The sequence below is a fragment of the Hyperolius riggenbachi genome, chromosome 2 (assembly GCF_040937935.1).
Source record: "Hyperolius riggenbachi isolate aHypRig1 chromosome 2, aHypRig1.pri, whole genome shotgun sequence".
Classification (NCBI taxonomy): Eukaryota; Metazoa; Chordata; class Amphibia; order Anura; family Hyperoliidae; genus Hyperolius; species Hyperolius riggenbachi.
This window is the reverse complement of record NC_090647.1, coordinates 30,702,060-30,723,153: the sequence shown is the minus strand read 5'-3', so window position 1 is coordinate 30,723,153 and position 21,094 is coordinate 30,702,060. Positions and strand designations below refer to the sequence as shown.

Here is a 21,094-nt window from a genome sequence, read left to right as displayed (position 1 = left end):
GATCCTTGCTACCTCCAGAATGTACAGTACAAGCTGCTACTCTGTACCTGTACTGATAGTAAACTAGCTGCAGCGAGTTCTGATCCATGCCCCCTCCAGTATCTACAGCAGTGGTCCTCAAACTAAGGCCCGCGGGCCGAATGTGGCCCCCTGAGGCTTTTTTACCGCCCCCCCCCCCCCCCCCCCCACACACACACACACACACACAAAATGTATTCCTTATAGATGTGGTCAGCTAGACAGCTACATCTTTAAATATTGGTGGTCCACAAATAGAATAGCAGTACTGGCACCACCCACCCACATGGAAGCCAGAAAGCAGTAATTCGCTGGTTTCCAATCATATTCCACATCAGGTGACACTGCTGTCCAATTGGACTGTAGGTTGTCACCTGGGTATGCTTCACTGTCTGGCCTGCAAAGAGATCATTATATGTATACTCTGGCCCCCCAGCAGTCTGAAGTATGTTGACCCGGCCCTCGACCCAAAACGTTTGGGGACCCCTGGTCTACAGTATACGCTGTTTCTCTGTGCTTGTACTGACAGTAAGCTAGCTGCAGTGTGTGCTCGTCTCTGCTACCTCCAGTATGTACAGTATAAGTTGTTACTCTGTGCCTGTACTGATCATAAACTAGCTGCAGCATGTGCTTATTTCTGCTACCCCAAGTATATACACTAATAGCTGTGGTTCGTAATTATATTGGCAATAAACTAGCTGCAGTGTGTGCTGGTCTCTGCTACAGTACCTCCAGTATCAGTATGTACAGTATAAGCTGTTGCTCTGTGCCTGTACTGATAGTAAACTAGCTGTATTGTGTGATGATCTCTGCTACCTCCAGTATCAGTATGTACAGTATACGCTGGGACTCTGTGCCTGTACTGATAGTCACTGGAGGGGAGCATGGAGATTAGGCAAGTCGAGTTCACTCAGATCCATAGGATGGGTGTGCAGTAATGCAGGTGCATGATCAGGTAGGAGACACAAGGAGGAGGACCCTGCCCGAAGGCTTACAATCTAGAGGGAGAGGTAGGGACATGAGAGATAGGGGAGCAGAGTTCAGCTGCGGGTTTAGAGCACCAGTGAAGGGGGTAGGCCAGAGTGAAAAGGTGCGTTTTGAGGGCCTTCTTGAAGATGTTGAAGGAGGGGGCTGTTACTCTGTACCTGTACTGATAGTAAAGTAGCTTCAGTTTATTTACAGATGGTACCTCTCCTATCCGCAGTCTGAGAGCTGCTGTGCAGGAGATACCATCGTAGTTGGCACATATTATTATGTGTGTGCGGATCAGTGGAAGCTGTCCTGTCACTCACACATTGCAGCTGGCACGGACGGTCGCTTGCCTGTGCTGTGGTGAGGTTCAGGGTCGGGTAGGCCGGAGGGCAGTGCCTTGGCCACCTCAGAATAGACAGTAGCCCCACCTTCTCTCTTCACGTTACAGGAATGTACGGTGTTTTTTTCATGATATCATTGTTCCGCTGTAGCCCGCTGCCCATTCTCCTGGCCTCCAGCGCTCCTGGCTGCACTATAAAGCATCGGTCCCTTTGTAGCTGGAACGTTTTCCTAACCTCGCCGTTTAGCGACACTCCGCAGACAATGGCTGCATTTTTAGGCACTGTGGATTGTTGCGGTGGAAAAGGCGGTGACATTTTATACACAATGGGTCTGATGTGACTTCCTGTGCACTTTGTACTCAGCCGGGTCGCAGACGGGTTTACAGACGGATAAAGGCAATGACCTCACTGGATTATTGTTTGTGACCTAATAGCATTGTCTGAATGCCGGCGACTCGTACCAGACTCTGGGAGGGGAGGTAAAGGGACTCTCCACTTCTATAGCTGTGTTCATCTTCAATAGAGAAGGTCAAAGCAGTGCTTATTATTATTCTAGCTTCCATGCTAGGACTGAACATGGGGGTAGGCTGCTGTACATAGAAGTGGGAGGTTACTGTACATGGTGGGGTGGAGGGGGGCTGCACATTGGTGTAGACTGTTGTACATAGGAGGTGGGAGGGTTGCTAGTCGTGGATGGGGTCTGAACATTGTGGTACGCTGCTGTACATAGAAGAGGGGGGTTGCTGTACATGGTGTGGGGGAGTGGGCAGCACATTGGGCTAGGCTGCCGAACATAGAAGAGGTTGCAGCACAAGGTGGTCTAGAGGTGGTGTATAGAGTTGTTTGCCTGTGTCAGATAGGCTGCTTTGGGTCATGTGATGATCTGTAGTTGTGCATGCTGATTGGCTGTCAGGTGGTGGTATGGAGATGTTTGCCTGGAGTCATGTGATGACCTGTAGCTATGAATTCTGATTGGCTGTCAGGTGGTGTATGGAGATGTTTGCCTGGAGTCGGGGTGCTCCGGGTCATGTGATGACCTGTAGCTGTGGATTCTGATTGGCTTTCAGGTGGTGTATGGAGATGTAGGCCTGCAATCAGGCTGCTCCGGGTCATGTGATTTCCTGTAGCTGTGGATTCTGATTGGCTGTTAGGTGATGTATGGAGATGTTTGCCTGAAGTCGGGGTGCTCCGGGTCATGTGATGTCCTATAGCTGTGGATTCTGATTGGCTGTCAGGCGGTGTATGGAGATGTTTGCCTGGAGTCGGGCTGCTTTGGGTCATGTGATGTCCTGTAGCTGTGGATTCTGATTGGCTGTCAGGCGGTGTATGGAGATGTTTGCCTGGAGTCGGGCTGCTTTGGGTCATGTGATGTCCTGTAGTTGTGGATTCTGATTGGCTGTCTGGTGGTGTACGGAGATGTTTGCCTGGAGTCGGGCTGCTTTGGGTCATGTGATGTCCTGTAGCTGTGGATTCTGATTGGCTGTCAGGCGGTGTATGGAGATGTTTGCCTGGAGTCGGGCTGCTTTGGGTCATGTGATGTCCTGTAGTTGTGGATTCTGATTGGCTGTCTGGTGGTGTACGGAGATGTTTGCCTGGAGTCGGGCTGCTTTGAGTCATGTGATTTCCTGTAGCTGTGGATTCTGATTGGCTGTTAGGTGATGTATGGAGATGTTTGCCTGAAGTCGGGGTGCTCCGGGTCATGTGATGTCCTATAGCTGTGGATTCTGATTGGCTGTCAGGCGGTGTATGGAGATGTTTGCCTGGAGTCGGGCTGCTTTGGGTCATGTGATGTCCTGTAGCTGTGGATTCTGATTGGCTGTTAGGCGGTGTGTGGAGATGTTTGCCTGGAGTCGGGCTGCTTTGGGTCATGTGATGTCCTGTAGCTGTGGATTCTGATTGGCTGTCAGGCGGTATATGGAGATGTAGGCCTGCAGTCAGGCTGCTTTGGGTCATGTGATGTCCTGTAGTTGTGGATTCTGATTGGCTGTCTGGTGGTGTACGGAGATGTTTGCCTGGAGTCGGGCTGCTTTGGGTCATGTGATGTCCTGTAGCTGTGGATTCTGATTGGCTGTCAGGCGGTATATGGAGATGTAGGCCTGCAGTCAGGCTGCTTTGGGTCATGTGATGTCCTGTAGCTGTGGATACTGATTGGCTGTCAGGTGGTGTATGGAGATGTTTGCCTGGAGTCGGGGTGCTCCGGGTCATGTGATGTCCTGTAGTTGTGCATGCTGATTGGCTGTCAGGTGGTATATGGAGATGTTTGCCTGGAGTCGGGGTGCTCCGGGTCATGTGATGTCCTGTAGTTGTGCATGCTGATTGGCTGTCCAGTGGTGTATGTAGATGTAGGCCTGCAGTCAGGCTGCTTCCTCTAGTTTTGCAGGCTCAGCATTTTTATAGTCGGACTGTAGAAAGGTTCCCTCTGCTGCTCTTGTATGTTGTTCAGGAATTGGCGACTAATAATGCTGAGACAGACACATTGTACTCCTCCCTTCCTTCCCTGTACACCACCTGCATCCTGAGTCCTAAATATGTATTCACTCGCGTGGCCGGCCTCTGCTGCGTCAGACTTGTGCAGCTCTGCCCAGAGTACGAGGTCATTAACACTAGTGTGGTCAGTCAGTGAGCTTTCCTTCCTGAGTGCGGATCCTCCCATCCACCCAGGGACAGGTGCAAATTTCAGCTCATTTCACATCATAACCACCAGTCAACTTGGTTTACGTGGCAGCAGCTTCATACCCCTAGGAATGTTGCATGTGGCATTCAGGGGGATCTGGGCTGCAGCTTCCATAATCCCCTGCATTGTGCTGGCCCCTCCCGCAGTCCCCACATCCTCCGTATACATGCTGCCTCCATTCCATTGCATCTTTTTTTTTTCTGACCTGGGGAGTCAAACTCATGACCTTATGCTTCAAAGTCAGGGGCAGTACCTCTGGACCATATCAGCTGACCCCCAGCGTATCTTTGTCCCCTGCAGGACGGTAGCTGTGCAGCTTCATCCTCTGCTGCTGGAATGAGCATAAAGCTTTTTTTTGTGTAGAAAAGAGGAAAAGAGCCAATTCTCACTGTTATGGAGGCCTACATAAAACACTAGTCAAAAAAGTAAATCAAATAAGTGATGTAAAACAAAAACCGTGAATGAAGAGAGTGTAGCCTGGAAGACCTGTATAATAAGTTTCCCTTTACTTACACATCGCATGCAGGTTCCTCTGGATTAGAGGCGGATGTATAGATCTGTGTATACGGTGCTGCTTGCTGGCGTAGTGAATGTGGTATATTATACCTAGGCTTATGTTGGCTGCGGTGATATGTTGGGATGCTGCCCAGCCCTGCACTGCTGTGAATAAGCCTGCTGTTACTGAGGATGTGCGCAAAGAAGGGGCGGGGCTTCTGAGCAGAATACACAAGCCAACTGTCATTCCATCAGTCATGACCACAGCCGGCAATCTCACTATAGGGTTACAGCGCCACCCGGAGGACGGAGGGAAAACTGCAGCGCTGGATCCCAGGGAGGCGAGTGAATGCTGAGCTGCTGCACATCTCTCTGCGGTGTGATTTTTTTCCCAGGTTTTAGGGTCTGAAAGCATGCAAAAAAATTGCACCACCTTTAGACCCTAAAATCTGGAAAGAATCATAATGCCAAGGGAGTTAAAGAGAAACTCCAACCAAGAATTGAACTTTATCCCAATTGGTAGCTGATAACCCCTTTTACATGAGAAATCTATTCCTTTTCACAAACAGACCATCAGGGGGCGCTGTATGACTGATATTGTGGTGAAACCCCTCCCACAGGAAGCTCTGAGGATCGTGGTACTCCTGGCAGTTTCCTGGCTGTGAACCTTGTTACATTGTGGGAAATAGCTGTTTACAGATGTTTACAACTGCCAAAAAAGCAAGCAGCAGCCACATCACCTGCCAACAGTAAAAATGTCACCATGTGATAAGTGTCAGAATGTAAATCAGGGATTTAAAAGATTTTACAACGGGCAAACACTGACTAAATCATTTATACATAATTATTGTAAAAATGAAGCACTTTTTTATTACATTATTTTCACTGGAGTTCCTCTTTAAGGACTTAAACGTGAAAATAGCATTGGTGTGGAGAAGCAGTAACCTCAGTTTTAGCTCTAACCACAGCTTGCACTAATTATGGACCCACCAGCCACAGCACAGTTCATCCCTCAGAACAGCCCCCTACCTGAAGTGAATAGAAGGCAAGGATTTTAAATGACCTGCGCTTCCCTCAGACCCTGTAGTCTGTCAGCTCCCTCGATGTCCCTTCAGTCCCATCCGTTGTGCCCCTGCTTAGTCCACGATCCAGCTAGGTTTTGGGTCTCTGAGCATGCGCTGCTGCAGGCCCCGCACCTCCTCCTCGCTCTGCGCAATTGCAGTCTTAACTGACTGCGTATGCTCATTGAGATGTGCGCACGGCCAGGACTCCACATTGCCCAATAGTCTGCGACTTAGCCAGGCTGTAGACTTTACAGTCCTGACAGTGGCATAGCGGATGGGATCGAGAGAACATTGAGATAAAAAATACTTTTCTCTCATCTGAGGTCTAGGAGGTCCCGAGTCAGTTCAGGACCCGGCAGTCACAGCATTTTACAGGACCGCCCCTGGAAGCTGCACAGGGGGAGGTCTTTACTTTTCATTACTCGCAGTTCTGCAGACCCGGCAGTCACAGCATTGTCCAGGACCGCCCCTGGAAGCTGTATGGCTGCTTAGTGCAAAGGGGAGGTCCTTACTTTTCATTACTCGCAGTTCTGCAGACCCGGCAGTCACAGCATTGTCCAGGACCGCCCCTGGAAGCTGTATGGCTGCTTAGTGCAAAGGGGAGGTCCTTACTTTGTATTACTCGCAGTTCTGCGGACCCGGCAGTCACAGCATTGTCCAGGACCGCCCCTGGAAGCTGTATGGCTGCTTAGTGCAAAGGGGAGGTCCTTACTTTTCATTACTCGCAGTTCTGCAGACCCGGCAGTCGCAGCATTGTCCAGGACCGCCCCTGGAAGCTGTATGGCTGCTTAGTGCAAAGGGTAGGTCCTTACTTTTCATTACTCGCAGTTCTGCAGACCCGGCAGTCACAGCATTGTCCAGGACCGCCCCTGTAGATCTGTAGATTCACTTGTTTTGTGTTTTCTTCCTTTTTTCAGACTCTTGATGGTAATGTATACGACCATCTGAAGGATTACCTCATGGCGTTCAACAGGACGGAGCTGGAGGCGTGTCAAGCTGTGCAGAACACATTCCAGTATTTGCTAGAGACGTCCAGTCGGGTGAGTGTCCGCCGTGACTCTTCTTCCCCCGGAAAAGCTGCCAGGAGAGACGGGAACTGAAATGTTTTACTAAAAAAATACTCCGGCCAAAACCGAAACCTCCAAATGTAGCGGAGACACCCCCTGCCTGCCCCGAAACCCTCGGCACTGACAATGACATGCTAATCATTCTGACGCTAGGTACACATGATACAATTTTCTGGCAGATTTACCTGCTAGATTGATTTTTTTTTCAACATGTCCGATCTGAATTTCACTTCGGAAAATTGATCGAAATTCAGTTCGTACATTTTGAAAAAAAATCAATCTGGCAGGTAATTCTGCCCGAAAATTGTATTGTGTGTACCTAGCATGCGTTGATGCAGATTGTATTTATACTTTTGCAGCTCAGAAATGGACTGAGAATTGGTATATGGTATTATGGTATATTCAAACTGTATGAATTTGCATAAGATTTGCATCAACTCTAAATGATTAGCATTTCCTTGACTATATCGGTTGAGTTTGAAGAAAAAGTCTTGTAGCGTTAGGATGTCAAGATTATAAGCCCGCCCCCAGACACCTGATCGGTCAGCAGGCTCTGTGTCTCCGCCCCATTGGTTGGTTGCAGCGTTTGCCCGGGGTCACCTTATAACTGATCATTTAATTTGTTCTGTTCTTCCCACTAACACCACATGAATACCCAGTGCTATGTTTAATATTCCAGGCTTTCATGCAGCTGAAGTTCCCATGTTCGGTAAGAAGGATCAACTCTCCCCTCCCATCACCTCCAATGTTGCCGGCATTTATATTTCTGTTCGAGAACTTCTCCCCAAGCTGAAAACTCTCCAGCCTCCTCTGCGTCCACACCGTGCATTACAACTGCCTATTAGTATATAAGATAGCCTCCTCTGCGCCCACACCCTGCTTTGCAACTGCCTATTAGTATATAAGATAGCCAATAGTCTCCACTTTAAAGAGAACCTGAGGTGGATCTTCATGGGGGAAGGTGGGTCACAGAGGCATGTTCTCTACCTAATGACATTCCTCTGTGTGTCCCCATCACCGCTCTCTGCACCCCACCGCCGCACTATAGCCCCCCAAGTTTAGCGACAAGATTTGAGGTAAACACAGGGGAGAGGAATTCCCTGTTCCAAACGCCCGCCAGGGGCGTTTCTGCAGGGTTTACAGAGCTGCCATTGGGCTGCTCTTTCCCCCTGGCCACGCCTCCTGCTGCTCCCCCGCCTCCCTGCACACTATGAGAGACACACAGTCTCTCAGTGCAGCGTCGTGACCCAGAGGTCAAGCAAATGAAAGTGGGCCATTGTGGCCCACAGGAGCAGCGTTTTTTGCGGCTACCTGATCCGATAAGGTAGCCTACTTTTTTTTTTTTTTTGAGCCCACCTCGGGCTCTCTTGAAAGAAAATGTAAAGTCTGTGGAAAAAAAGTAGTTTAACTTACCTGGGACTTCTTGCAGTCCTCCTGTGCGCGCCTTGTCCTTCCAGCCAGCAGCGGCAACCCACTCAAAGTTGGCCAGCCACACACACCCTCATTGCACCCTGTGCACGGCGTTATGGGCAGTACGGGAAATCGCTACTGGTGACATCCGGCCAGTTTTGAGGGGTCACCACTGCTGACTGGAGGGTGTGACGAAGTGATGGCTCGGGGCTGCAAGAAAACCCAGGTAAGTTAAAGGGAACCAGAGACGAAGCACCCTCATGTATTTTACCATATATATCAGTGGGAACATTAGGGAAAACACCTACCCTGCTCTCTGTTTCATTCTGCACTGCACAGCTTGCTTCTAATCAGCCCTGATAAAATCCCCGACTGAGCATTCAGTCTGGCTTTGCTCAGGAATATTTATAGCTCAGTCTGTGTTCTCTCATGTCTTTTCAAGTCCAAGCCTGCCCCCTGCTGGCTCTGCTCAGGAATCATTATAGCAAAGCCAGACTGAATGCTCAGTCAGGGATTTTATCAGGTCTGATAAGAAACAAGCTGTGCAGTACAGAATGAAACAGAGAGCAGGGTAGGTGTTTTCTCTAATGTTCCCACTGATCTATATGGTAAAATGCATGAGGGTGCTTCGTCTCTGGTTCACATTAAACTGATTTATTTATGCTTATAAAACCCTTCAGAGCGTGGTTTTCAGCTTTGGGTGAAGTGGATTAAATTCCTTTGAGTTTACGCATCTCCACGCATGCTTATTCCGCAAGGCTCGCCTTTTGTTCTTGTCACGGTGAATTGACCATTTTTCACTCTTGGTAAACCTGGTTGTGTTTTCTGTCATTTTTATTTTATCGCACTGTCACACCCAAAGTCAAAATCCACGTGGCTGACAAGCTGTGCGCTCATCTGAGAGGTTGTAAGACTTCTCACCGGCTGCACCCTGTGTTGTGTTATCTTCTAATCTCTCTCTCTCTCTCTCTCTCTCTCTCTCTCTCTCTCTCTCTCTCTCTCTCTCTAGGTCATGAGAGATTACAACCTGCAGCTTTTCATTCAGGAGAATCCCGTATTTCACAAAGCCCAGGCCTTCCAGTTCCAGCCCTGTGACAGCGATCCGGTGAGCTTGTCCCTCTTATCGCTGGACTTTATTCACTGCTCTGACTTCCAGGTGCTTTTGTCTGTGTTTGTATTCCGCTGATGTGACGTCCTTTTAAGACTTTGGTCATTTTCGAGTGCTAGCCTAAAAGTAAAGGACCCATTTTTACTGGAGCACTTTCACTGGGAATTTTGCAGCAATGATGAACGCTGGCAATTCAAAAAGCTCCATGGCAACATAAAGTCAGTGGCAGTGATTGCACTTTAGCGATTAGTGATTTGTAAAATTGCAAACGCGGTGCCTGCAGTGTTTTTAGAGTGATTGCATTTCAATGTTAATGGGGTTTTTTCCCCATCATTACCAAACACAACATAATTAGCCAATCAGATTCAAAATCGCTAAACGCAATCACTGTAAGGGCCTTTTTCCACTAGAGCGATTGCGATTGCTGAATCGCCAAATCACTAGTGATTTTTAAATCGGTAGGGTTGTTACTTTATCATAGAAATAACGAGAGGTATTTTGCACTACAGTGACTCGATTTGGAAATCGCAATCGCTTTCTGGAGCGATTTTTACAATGATAATGCAATGCAAATGAAAATCGCAATCGCATAACAGAATTAATTAAAAATCGCAATCGCTGGCGATTGTGATTGCTAGTGGAAAAGTGCCCTAAAGGTGGCCACTAACGAATCAATTTCCCAATTGTTTACAAACGATTCTTCGTATGAGCGATCGGAAAGGATTGTTTGGGAACACTAATGGACAAAAATCTCCTTACCAATCCGATCAGATTTATGAAATCAATCCAAAAATCGGATTGATTTCATTAATCTGTTCGGAATGGTAAGGAGATTTTTGTCCGTTAATGTTGCCAAACAATAATTTCCAATCGATCATAAGGAGACTCATTCGTAAACTACCTTTCACAAATTGAATCGTTGGTGGCACCTTAAGGCCCATAGCCCACTAGTAGTGGTTTTTCAGCACTTGCCGATTGCCGGCAAACACTGCACCAACGGATCCCTAGGAGAGCGGGTCCACAGTAGCGTTGCAACCGCTGACTGATCACCGCAGAGGAAATTGAGATCTCAGAGTTTTCAGAATTGTTACCCTGCGCTCTAGTGGGCATCTGACCGAAAATCATTGTTTGAAAATCGTGTTGGGGAGGTGGTTAGGGTTAGACATTAGCAGGGGGTGATTAGGGTTAGGCATCGGAAAGGGGGGGTTAGGATTAGGCATTGGCAGGGGGTTGGTTAGGCATTGGAGGGGGGGTTGTTAGGTACTGCTATGGTGGTGGTTAAGGTTAGGCATTGCTAGCGGGGTGGTTAGGTTTAGGTATCAGAGGGGGGTGGTTAGGCATCGGAAAGGGGGGGTTAGAGATTGGCAGGGGTTTGGTTAGGCATCAGAGGGGGTGGTTAGGCATCAGAGAGGGGGGATAGGGTTAGGCACTGGCAGCGGGTTGGTTAGGCATTGTAAGGGAGGCAGTTAGGGTTAGGCATTGGCAGGGGAGGTGGTTAGGGTTAGGCATCGGAGGGGGGGGGTGGTTAGGGTTAGGCATTGGAGTGGGGGGGTTAGGGTTAGGCATCGGAGGGTGGGTGGTTAGGGTTAGGCATTGGCGGGGGGTGGTTAGGGTTAGCTATCAGAGGGGGTGGTTAGGCATCGGAGGGGGGGGGGGGATAGGGTTAGGCACTGGCAGGGGGTTGGTTAGACATTGTACGGGAGGCAGTTAGGGTTAGGCATCGTACGGGAGGCGGGAGGCAGTTAGGGTTAGGCATTGGCAGGGGTGGTGGTTAGGGTTAGGCATTGGCGGGGGGTGGTTAGGGTTAGCTATCAGAGGGGGTGGTTAGGCATAGGAGAAGGGGGGATAGGGTTAGGCACTGGCAGCGGGTTGGTTAGGCATTTTAAGGGAGGCAGTTAGGGTTAGGCATTGGCAGGGGAGGTGGTTAGGGTTAGGCATCGGAGGGGGGGTGGTTAGGGTTAGGCATTGGAGTGGGGTGGTTAGGGTTAGGCATCGGAGGGGGGGTGGTTAGGGTTAGGCATTGGCGGGGGGTGGTTAGGGTTAGCTATCAGAGGGGGTTGTTAGGCATCGGAGAGGGGGGGATAGGGTTAGGCACTGGCAGGGGGTTGGTTAGGCATCGTACGGGAGGCAGTTAGGGTTAGGCATCGTACGGGAGGCAGTTAGGGTTAGGCATTGGCAGGGGTGGTGGTTAGGGTTATCTATCAGAGGGGGTGGTTAGGCATAGGAGAGGGGAGGATAGGGTTAGGCACTGGCAGGGGGTTGGTTAGGCATCGTACGGGAGGCAGTTGGGGTTAGGCAAATGCAGGGGTGGTGGTTAGGCATTGGCGGGGGGTTGGTTAGGGTTAGCTATCAGAGGGGGTGGTTAGGCATCGGAGAGGGGGGTGATAGGGTTAGGCACTGGCAGGGGGTTGGTTAGGCATCTTACGAGTGGCAGTTAGGGTTAGGCATCGGCAGGGGAGGTGGTTAGGGTTCGGCATTGGAGGTGGGTTGGTTGGGCAATTGGTAAGGGGTATCTGTAGGGGGGTGTTAGGGTTAGGCATCGGTAGGGAGTTCGGTTAAGATTAGGAATCGTCGGGGGGGGGGGGGGGGCGGGTAGGGATAGGCATCGGGGGGGGGGGGGGGTAGTTAGGGTTAGGCATCAGCAGAGAGGGTGGTTAGGGTTGGGTATCTGTAGGGGGGGTGGTTAGGGTTAGGCATCGGGAGGAGGGCGGTTAAGGTTAGTATCTGTAGGGGGGGTGTTTGGGTTAAGCATCGGTAGGGAGTTCGGTTAAGATTAGGAATCGGCGGGGGGGTGTTAGGGTTAGGCATCGGGGGGAGGGTGGCTAGGGTTAGGCATTTGTAGGGGTCAGTTAGGGTTAGGCAATTATAGGGGTTACATTAACATTAATGTAACAGGTGCTGTTAATGTCTTTGTAAATCATTCTTCTGTAAGACTGACATTTCAGGTTTGCTTTTCCTTTGCATGCTCCAGTCTTTGTATACAAATAACAAATGATGACCTTCTCCCCGTCCAGTGATGCCGTCTCCATGTGATTGGTTAATAGCATGCATTAACCCATCGGGGGTGTACAAGAGCCTGTGTGTCTTCTAACCTGTGCACTGTCTGTCTTTCTGTCCTCTGCTTCCCCCTCCTGCTGGCTCAGAGCTTTAGTGCTGTCCCTCTGGTGGATATCGAGCCCTCTCCTGTCAGTGCTATGAGAATGCTCTTGGCAAAGGTACCGCCATCTTGTTTGTGCTTCACTCCCATCTGTTATGTGTGAAACTACCAAACTGCTTGTAACTGCTGTACACACCACTGTGCTGCCTCCTGGGTCACACCATGAGGCCACTCATATTGCGCGTGTGTGTTAGTTCCCACTCGAGGGCTAGTGATGTCACTTCCTGAGGAGCATACTTGGTAGCCTCCTCTGTTTCTTTTTTTTGTGGTTCATTTTGCTGTAAGGGAATGCTATGAGCATTGTGTAACGTGACCTTAGAGTATATCAAAGAGAATTAATATCTGTGTGTGCGTTGGTTTCCTCTGTGTACTCTGGTTTCTTCCCACAGCCCAAAAACGTCATACAAATAAGTTAATTGGCTTCCCCCTACACTGGCAATATACTACGATGTACATATGACTATAGCAGAATTAGACTCTGAGCTCTTCTGAGGAAAGTCAGTGACAGGACTACCTTGTGTATAAGTTGACTCTAATAATTGACCCTCTTAAGCTGGAATTTTTTATCGACTCATGTAAAAGTCTACCCAGTAAAGTTAATGGCTGCACTTGGGCACCAGGATGAATTAACACATTCAATTGGGGATCAGGAGTGGTTAATGGCTGCACTCCATACAGTATTGCAGCCATTAACCCCTCCTGAGCGGATCGTCCATAAACAGCCGTATCAGTCCGCTGACAGCGCATACACACGCACTACTGTCGGCTAAAAGACCGCCCAGCGGGAGGGTCCGGCGGACCCGTCGTTGCCGCTGGTAGTGCGTGTGTACACACCTTTAGACTATGACTATGGTAGGGATTAGATTGTGAGCTCCTCTGAGGACAGTCAGTGACATGACTATGTTCTCTGTGAAGATCTGCAGAAGATGCCAGTGCTATATAAATACGTAATAGTAATATGGTAGGACATTAGATTATGATTATGGTAGGATTAGATTGTGAGTTCCTCTGAAGACAGTCAGTGACATGACTATGTTCTCTGTAATGTGCTGCAGAAGATGCCTGTGTTATATAACCTTAACCTCCTCCCTTGCCGATGTTTAACCCTAACAAATGGAATGACTTAAAGCTAATGAATGGAATGACACTGTAGTCAGTGGCGGATACATTGTGCACCAGCAGCCCTGGTTACAGCTTAGCATCCGCAGTGAGGGTGGAGTGACACTGTAGTCAGTGGCAGATACATTGTGCAGCAGCAGCCCTGGTTACAGCTTAGCATCAGCAGTGAGGGTGGAATGACACTGTAGTCAGTGGCAGATACATTGTGCAGCAGTGTGCCCTGGTTACAGCTTAGCATCAGCAGTGAGGGTGGAGTGACACTGTAGTCAGTGGCAGATACATTGTGCAGCAGCAGCCCTGGTTACAGCTTAGCATCCGCAGTGAGGGTGGAGTGACACTGTAGTCAGTGGCAGATACATTGTGCAGCAGCAGCCCTGGTTACAGCTTAGCATCAGCAGTGAGGGTGGAGTGACACTGTAGTCAGTGGCAGATAGATTGTGCAGCAGCAGCCCTGGTTACAGCTTAGCATCCGCAGTGAGGGTGGAGTGACACTGTAGTCAGTGGCAGATACATTGTGCAGTAGCAGCCCTGGTTACAGCTTAGCATCCGCACTGAGGGTGGAGTGACACTGTAGTCAGTGGCGGATACATTGTGCAGCAGCAGCCCTGGTTACAGCTTAGCATCCGCAGTGAGGGTGGAGTTACACTGTAGTCAGTGGCAGATACATTGTGCAGCAGCAGCCCTGGTTACAGCTTAGCATCCGCAGTGAGGGTGGAGTTACACTGTAGTCAGTGGCAGATACATTGTGCAGCAGCAGCCCTGGTTACAGCTTAGCATCCGCAGTGAGGGTGGAGTTACACTGTAGTCAGTGGCAGATACATTGTGCAGCAGCAGCCCTGGTTACAGCTTAGCATCAGCAGTGAGGGTGGAGTGACACTGTAGTCAGTGGCAGATAGATTGTGCAGCAGCAGCCCTGGTTACAGCTTAGCATCCGCAGTGAGGGTGGAGTGACACTGTAGTCAGTGGCAGATACATTGTGCAGTAGCAGCCCTGGTTACAGCTTAGCATCCGCACTGAGGGTGGAGTGACACTGTAGTCAGTGGCGGATACATTGTGCAGCAGCAGCCCTGGTTACAGCTTAGCATCCGCAGTGAGGGTGGAGTTACACTGTAGTCAGTGGCAGATACATTGTGCAGCAGCAGCCCTGGTTACAGCTTAGCATCCGCAGTGAGGGTGGAGTTACACTGTAGTCAGTGGCAGATACATTGTGCAGCAGCAGCCCTGGTTACAGCTTAGCATCCGCAGTGAGGGTGGAGTTACACTGTAGTCAGTGGCAGATACATTGTGCAGTAGCAGAGCTGTGAAGTCTGACACCTCTCCCATCTCTCCTTGTGTTTGAAGTGTCAGACAGTCGCACTTCGCCGCGGTAATTAACATTCTCTCCTCTTCCGGGTAATCGCTCTGATCTCTCGTCATTTTCTGCAGACGTGCTTCTGACATCTCTTTCATGACATTTTCCACAAACGGTTAATAGCGATCTTTAATGTGCATAAAGACGCCGTCCGTCATCTGCCCTGGGGGAGGGGGACTTCCTGTTTCAGAGAAGCACTTTTGAGTTGCTGGGATTAACCAGTCTTTCATAGCACAGATAAAAACTGATGTAGAAAAAAAAACCCTGAAAACTAGGCTTCACGCCGGCGACTGCCCCGCACCGTCTGTTTACCGCAAGGATCCGCTGCGTCCCGTATTCAGACGAATGATAGTGTTTGTCTCTGCGTTTATTGTCCATTGCACAAGCTCCGCCCTTGGTGGAATTTTGTAAGATTCTGCAATTAGGTTTTTGCATTGGCTGTGCTCCCGGTTCCGTATCGCCCTAGCGACAACGTAATAACGCACCAACGGGAAAAAAATGCCAAACGCTTTTCTACTCGGTAACGTTGACAAAAAGATGCAAACACTGCAACGCACTGCAGGAATCCGTCTTCACACAACCTTGCGCCACTGTGCAGCGACAGTGTCGTATGTATAGCACGCAACTGGGCATGTGCTAGTAAGTTAGCGCATCCTTGTAGAACAAAGTGTTCATGTACAAAGGAAAGAAGCAAATGCACTGCTGCACTGCTCTGTTGTACTGGGCATGCTCGGACATTCCTCACACATGCCCAGTCCTGATGTGTTCAAACATGGGCTGGAACATGGGGAGGAGGGCCCTGCAATGGGGGGAGGGGTGTGTGCCTTTAAAAGAATGCAGTAAGCTTCTGGCCCATCTAGTGGCTTTCAACTAGAGCAGTCAGTATCTGTCTGCCTCTGACACAGGAGACCAGGGTTCAGATCTCAGCTCTTCCTGTTCAGTAAGCTGCACCTATGCATCCTTACTGAAGTGCATAGACTGCACTGTCTGATGTTCACACTACATGTGCTGCACAGCAGTGTGATGCAAGCATATTTCGGCAAAGTGCAGCACTGACCTATTCATGGTAGTGAATGGGATCAGCAGCGCAATGCATAAAAGTGCAGACGGCAGTGCGATAGTGCATTTGGCAGTGTGAACGAACAAAGCCTTATGCTGGGTACACACGATGCGTTTTTTTCGGTCGATTTCTGTCCGATTCTGTTATCTTTTCTTTTCTATTTCCATTCACTTCTATGACAAATCGATCAGAAAACCAATCGAAAATAAGATCGGACATGCCGGAAATTATCTATCGAACCATCTATCTAACACCAAATTGTATGGGGTGTACCTAGCATTACTCTGCTACCACCTGTAGAGTGCGCCCTAGTGGCTGCAGCTGTCGCGCTTTGAGACCGCCAGGAGAAAAGCACAATATAATTTTATTATTTTTTTAATCTTTATCTTGAATGGGAAATAAAAATATTGTACATTGTTTTTCTAATACAATCTGCAGCAGTAAGATAGCAGCCCCAGTGATCTGCAGTGCTTGGCGTTTCCTCTCGTCTCCTTGCTCTGTGTTACTGAACATGCCTAAAGCTGCCGTTTCTCTGGCCATCCAGAAGGCCTGGCGAGTTGATGGAAGATGCATGGATTGGCAGTGAGAGATTGGCCAGGATTTCCATTCTCGATGTCAGCAGGTCTCTTCCTCTGCAGATACGCAGCATTGTGCTGGGGATGCTGAGGCTGTATGGTAGGCCTGACGAGTTGATGGAAGATGCAGAGATTGGCAGATTGTGTCTCGGCCAGGATTTCCATCCTCCGTGTCAGCAGGTCTCTTCCTCTGCAGGCAGATACGCAGCATTGTGCTGAGGATGCTGAGGCTGTACGGAAGGCCTGGCGAGTTGATGGAAGATGCATGGATTGGCAGTGAGAGATTGGCCAGGATTTCCATTCTCCATGTCAGCAGGTCTCTTCCTCTGCAGGCAGATACGCAGCATTGTGCTGGGGATGCTGAGGCAGCACATTCTGCAGGAATAGGAAGACATTAGCTGAGACCCGGGGCTGACTGCGGAGATCCCCTGTTTATTCCCAGGCTGGAATGTGTGGGGGGCATGGCCTCTGCGGCCCCCCAGCTGGGAAAACACCTTGTTTGTTTTGTGAAGGGCTGGGAGGGAGGACAGCTGGTCCATCAGCACTTTTCAGCAGATAAACAAGTTTTGGTTCTGTATTGTGCTGACGGGAGAGAAAGTCTAATGCAGAGGTGAAGAAATGAACGTCGAGTCCAGGATCCGATCTGCCCAATCCAGGAGACCCCGGGAACATGATAGGAGCAAAGTTATGCACCAGCTGTCATTTAAACGGAGCCCAACCTACTAGCCCCTGTCCGACATGTTTTAGTGGTTCATTATAGGATGACTGAAGTGAGAAGAATATGGAGGCTTCCATATTTATTTACTTTTAAACAATAACAGTTGCCTGGCGGCCCTGTGAATCTATTTGGCTGCAGTAGTGTCTGAATAACACCAGAAACAAGCATGCAACTAATCCTGTCAGATCTGACAATAATGTCAGAAACACCTAATCTGCTGCATGCTTGTTCAGGGGCTATGGTTAAAGGTATTAGAGGCAGAGGATCAGCAGGACAGCCAATCTGCATTGTGTAAAAGGAAATTACTATGTCAGTCTCCTTCCCAGTTCAGGTGTAATGTAAAGGAGAATATTGTAGTACCAGTGCTCCTCTCTCATAGCTTGTATTTCTCCTTTTCTGAGTTATTCAAAGGAAAATCTGCACGGTCACATTTATTGCTCCAAATATGACAAGGAGGATCAGTGGGACAAGCAGGCAATGCGCAGAAGTTTAAAATGCAACAAATATGGCAGCCTCCACATCCATCTCACTTCAGTTGCCCTTTAAGTGTTTTTATTTTAATATAATAATTTCACAGCCCTGTTGGTCTATTTGACTGCAGTAGTATCTGAATCACACCAGAAACAAGCTTGCAGCTAATCTTGTCAGATCTGACAATAATGTCAGAAACACCTGATCTGCTGCATGCTTGTTCAGGGTCTATGGCAGAGGGTCAGCAGGACAGCCAGGCAACTGGTATTGCTTAAAATAAAATAAATATGGCAGCCTCCATATCCATAGTTGCCTGGTAGTCCTACTGATCTCGTTGGCTGCAGTACTGTCTGAATCCCACCCCTGAAACAAGCATGAGGCAAATCTAGTCAGACTTAAGTCAGAAACATTTGATCTGCTGCCTTCCATTTTGCAGCTTATGCTTGTAACACAGGGGTGTTAAACTCAAATACAAAGTGGGCCGAAATTGAACTCTGAGACCAAGTCGTGGGCCAATCCGGATGTCTGGTGGCCACCTCCCTCCCTTATAAAGTGCAGTTTCCTGATGTCTCTAGTGGCCCTTCTCTCTCCCTTATACAGTTCCCTCGTGTCTAGTGACCCCCTTTCTCCCCTATACAGTTCCCTGGTGTCTAGTGAACCCCCTTCTCCCCTATACAGTTCCCTGGTGTCTAGTGACCCCCCCCCCCATACAGTTCCTTGGTGTCTAGTGCCTCCCCTATACAGTTCCCTGGTGTCTAGTGACACCCCCCCCCCCATACAGTTCCTTGGTGTCTAGTGCCTCCCCTATACAGTTCCCTGGTGTCTAGAGGCCCCCACCTTCCTCCCCTATACAGGTCCTTGGTGTCTAGTCACTCCCCTCCCTCCCCTATACAGTTCCCTGGTGTCTAGTGGTCCCCTCCCTCCCCTATATAGTTCCCTGTTGTCTAGTGGACCCCCTCCCTCCCCTATATAGTTCCCTGTTGTCTAGTGGACCCCCTCCCTCCCCTATACAGTTTCTTTGTTGTCTAGTGGACTCCCTCCCTCCCCTATACAGTTCTATGGAGTCTAGTGCCTGCCCCATTCCTCTCGTATACAGTTCCCTGATGTCTAGGGGATCCCCTCCCCTTTAAAGTTCTCTGTTGTCTAGTGCTTCCCCCTCCCCCATATGGCTTTTCTGGTCTCGAGTGGGTCAAACGTAATGCAAAGTGGGGAAACCACTTGCAGGCCAACTTTGCTGGCTCTGTGTGCCAGATTTGGCCCATGGGCCGGACATGTATATTGTAACAGGAAGCTTCTTTATTTCTTGCTGTGAGTTCTTTCCCTGCTGGCCCCAGTGAGTGTTTTCGGCTTAGCCTGGCCTCCTTCCAGCAGCTCACAGCTCATCATGGCTGTTGGAGAGTTTACGCTGGAAGTTTTCGCTCAGCCGTGTTATGTTGGCTGCATCCGCTGACCGTCTCACGTTTGGTTTTGCAGAGTCGGCAGCTGGAATCGGAGACGGGCACCACGGAAGAGCACAGCCTGAACAAGGAGGCGCGGAAGTGGGCGACTCGAGTGGCCAGAGAGCACAAGAACATCATCCACGGCCAGCGGGTAGGTATAGAGGCACCGGCCCGCCGAGCCTCTGCCAGGCCGTTACACGCGCTGCAAGACAACTGCTGTGTTTAGCTGTTTGTTTTCCATCCTGTCCAATTAATAATTTCAACTGATTTTGTTTTTTTTTCAAAATCAATAAAAAATCCATTGATCTAACATTTTGGGGAATCTGTTCCCTGCAGATGAATTGAATCTGAGAGGAATTGAAGGAGAAAATTGATGAGTGTATGGCCACCTTAAAGAGACACTGAAGCGAAAAAAAAAATTATATAGTGATTTGTATGTGTAGTACAGCTCAGAAATAAAACATTACGAGCAGAGACATAAGTCTAATGTTGTTTCCAGTACAGGAAGAGTTAAGAAACTCAAGCTGTTATCTATGCAAAAGAGCCATTGAGCTCCACGACTGAAAGTCGCAGAGAGCTCTGTCTTCTGGAGCTTGTTATCTCAACTGTCAGTCACTGTATCTTCTTTTTCACTGCAGAGAAGGGTTCAAAAGTTCACTAGCTTGCTCTGTAAAATCATTTAGAATGCTGAGTAGTGTGTAAACTGCAAATATTAGAGAATGATGCAATGTTACAAAAAAACTATATAACTGAAAATAAAAATATGTTTTCTTTGCTACTAACTAATGTTCTAGTAATTATCCCTACTACACAACCAGTTTATATCATAATTTTTTTCCGCTTCAGTGTCTCTTTAAAGGATATTCAAGTGGATTAACTGAATGTAGCTTTACCTACCTGGGGCTTCTTCTAGCCCCTGGAAGTCATGTGTGTCCCTCTCCCGGGTCCCGCTGGCAGCCTCTGAAGTACCCCCCCATGGGCCAGCATCTTCTGCACATGCGTGGGCCCATGTCACCGGGAGCATACTGCGCAGTGCAGTACACCCCTGGTGATGTGGGCATGTTCCTGTGTGGACAGGCACACGCTGCGCAGAAGACGCCAGCCCATTGGGGATTGGCAATCAGTCAGAGTAACAGGGATACAGAGGCGCCAGAGGAATAAAAATGTCTAAAAAGTTTAACATTTGTGGAGGCAGTGGTGGCCTTCCCTCCTCCAAACCGACACAAGATATGCCAACAAAGTTTAGCAGAACAAATTTATTTACATACTCCAGCGGAAAATGCAACGTGTTTCGCAGGTATGACCCCGCTTCATCAAGCAGTAGGTAGGAGTAGGTACAGTGCAGGTCTGTAGCTGGGCCAAGCGCCTCTGTCAATCAGTCAGGAGACAGGAGAAAATTGGAGCTGTGGTGGGAGGCACAGGTGACTTCTAGAGGATGGAAGAAGCCCCAGGTAAATAAAGCTACATTTAATTGACGAAAAGGGGGGAGGAGAGCGCTCTGATTGTGCATTACCATTTAAAATCAATAAATAGCTATAAAACCACACTTACTATTAAGCGTTGTAACATGCGCATCTGTGGCCGCCAGCAGGTCTCCTCCGACTGACTCACCCTGGCCAGAGTTGGTAGTGTGTTGGGAACTAAGGGGAGAGCGTCTCTCTGGCGGTGAACGGTGCGTGGAATGCCGTCTGACGTCATTACCGGTTTCAACGTATAGCCACGCCTTTGTCTGGTCCAGAACCAGACGAAGGCGTGGCTAAACGCCGAAACCGGTAGTGACGTCAGACGGCATTCCGTGCACCGTTCACCACTTAATAGTAAGTGTGATTTTATAGCGATTTATTGATTTTAAATGGTATTGCACAATCGGAGCGCTCTCCTCCCCCCTTCTTGTCTTTTAACTGTCACTGGCACCACCCAGTAAAAAAGCAGCACCGAGAGTACATTCTGACATTAAATAACATTTAAAGAGCCATTACTGTAGTGTAGAGCGCAGGTTTGTTCTTCATTGTTTCTTACATTTAATTAATTGCCTCGGATATCCTTTGAGCTAGC

At 48.9% G+C, this 21,094-nt stretch overlaps 1 protein-coding gene across 4 annotated transcripts in view; it reads left to right on the top strand.

Moving 5' to 3' along the window:
- Nucleotides 1–21,094, top strand: part of FCHSD2 (FCH and double SH3 domains 2) — a 226,027-nt gene that overhangs the window by 164,395 nt on the left and 40,538 nt on the right. The window contains exons 9-13 of one of the 4 annotated variants that reach the window (XM_068266592.1): nucleotides 6,482–6,604; nucleotides 7,311–7,340; nucleotides 9,051–9,146; nucleotides 12,293–12,364; nucleotides 19,074–19,190. In XM_068266592.1, coding sequence (XP_068122693.1) covers nucleotides 6,482–6,604; nucleotides 7,311–7,340; nucleotides 9,051–9,146; nucleotides 12,293–12,364; nucleotides 19,074–19,190 — 438 coding nt within the window. The remainder of the gene's footprint in view (nucleotides 1–6,481; nucleotides 6,605–7,310; nucleotides 7,341–9,050; nucleotides 9,147–12,292; nucleotides 12,365–19,073; nucleotides 19,191–21,094) is intronic. The other 3 variants (XM_068266593.1, XM_068266594.1, XM_068266595.1) reach the window with 3 other exon arrangements.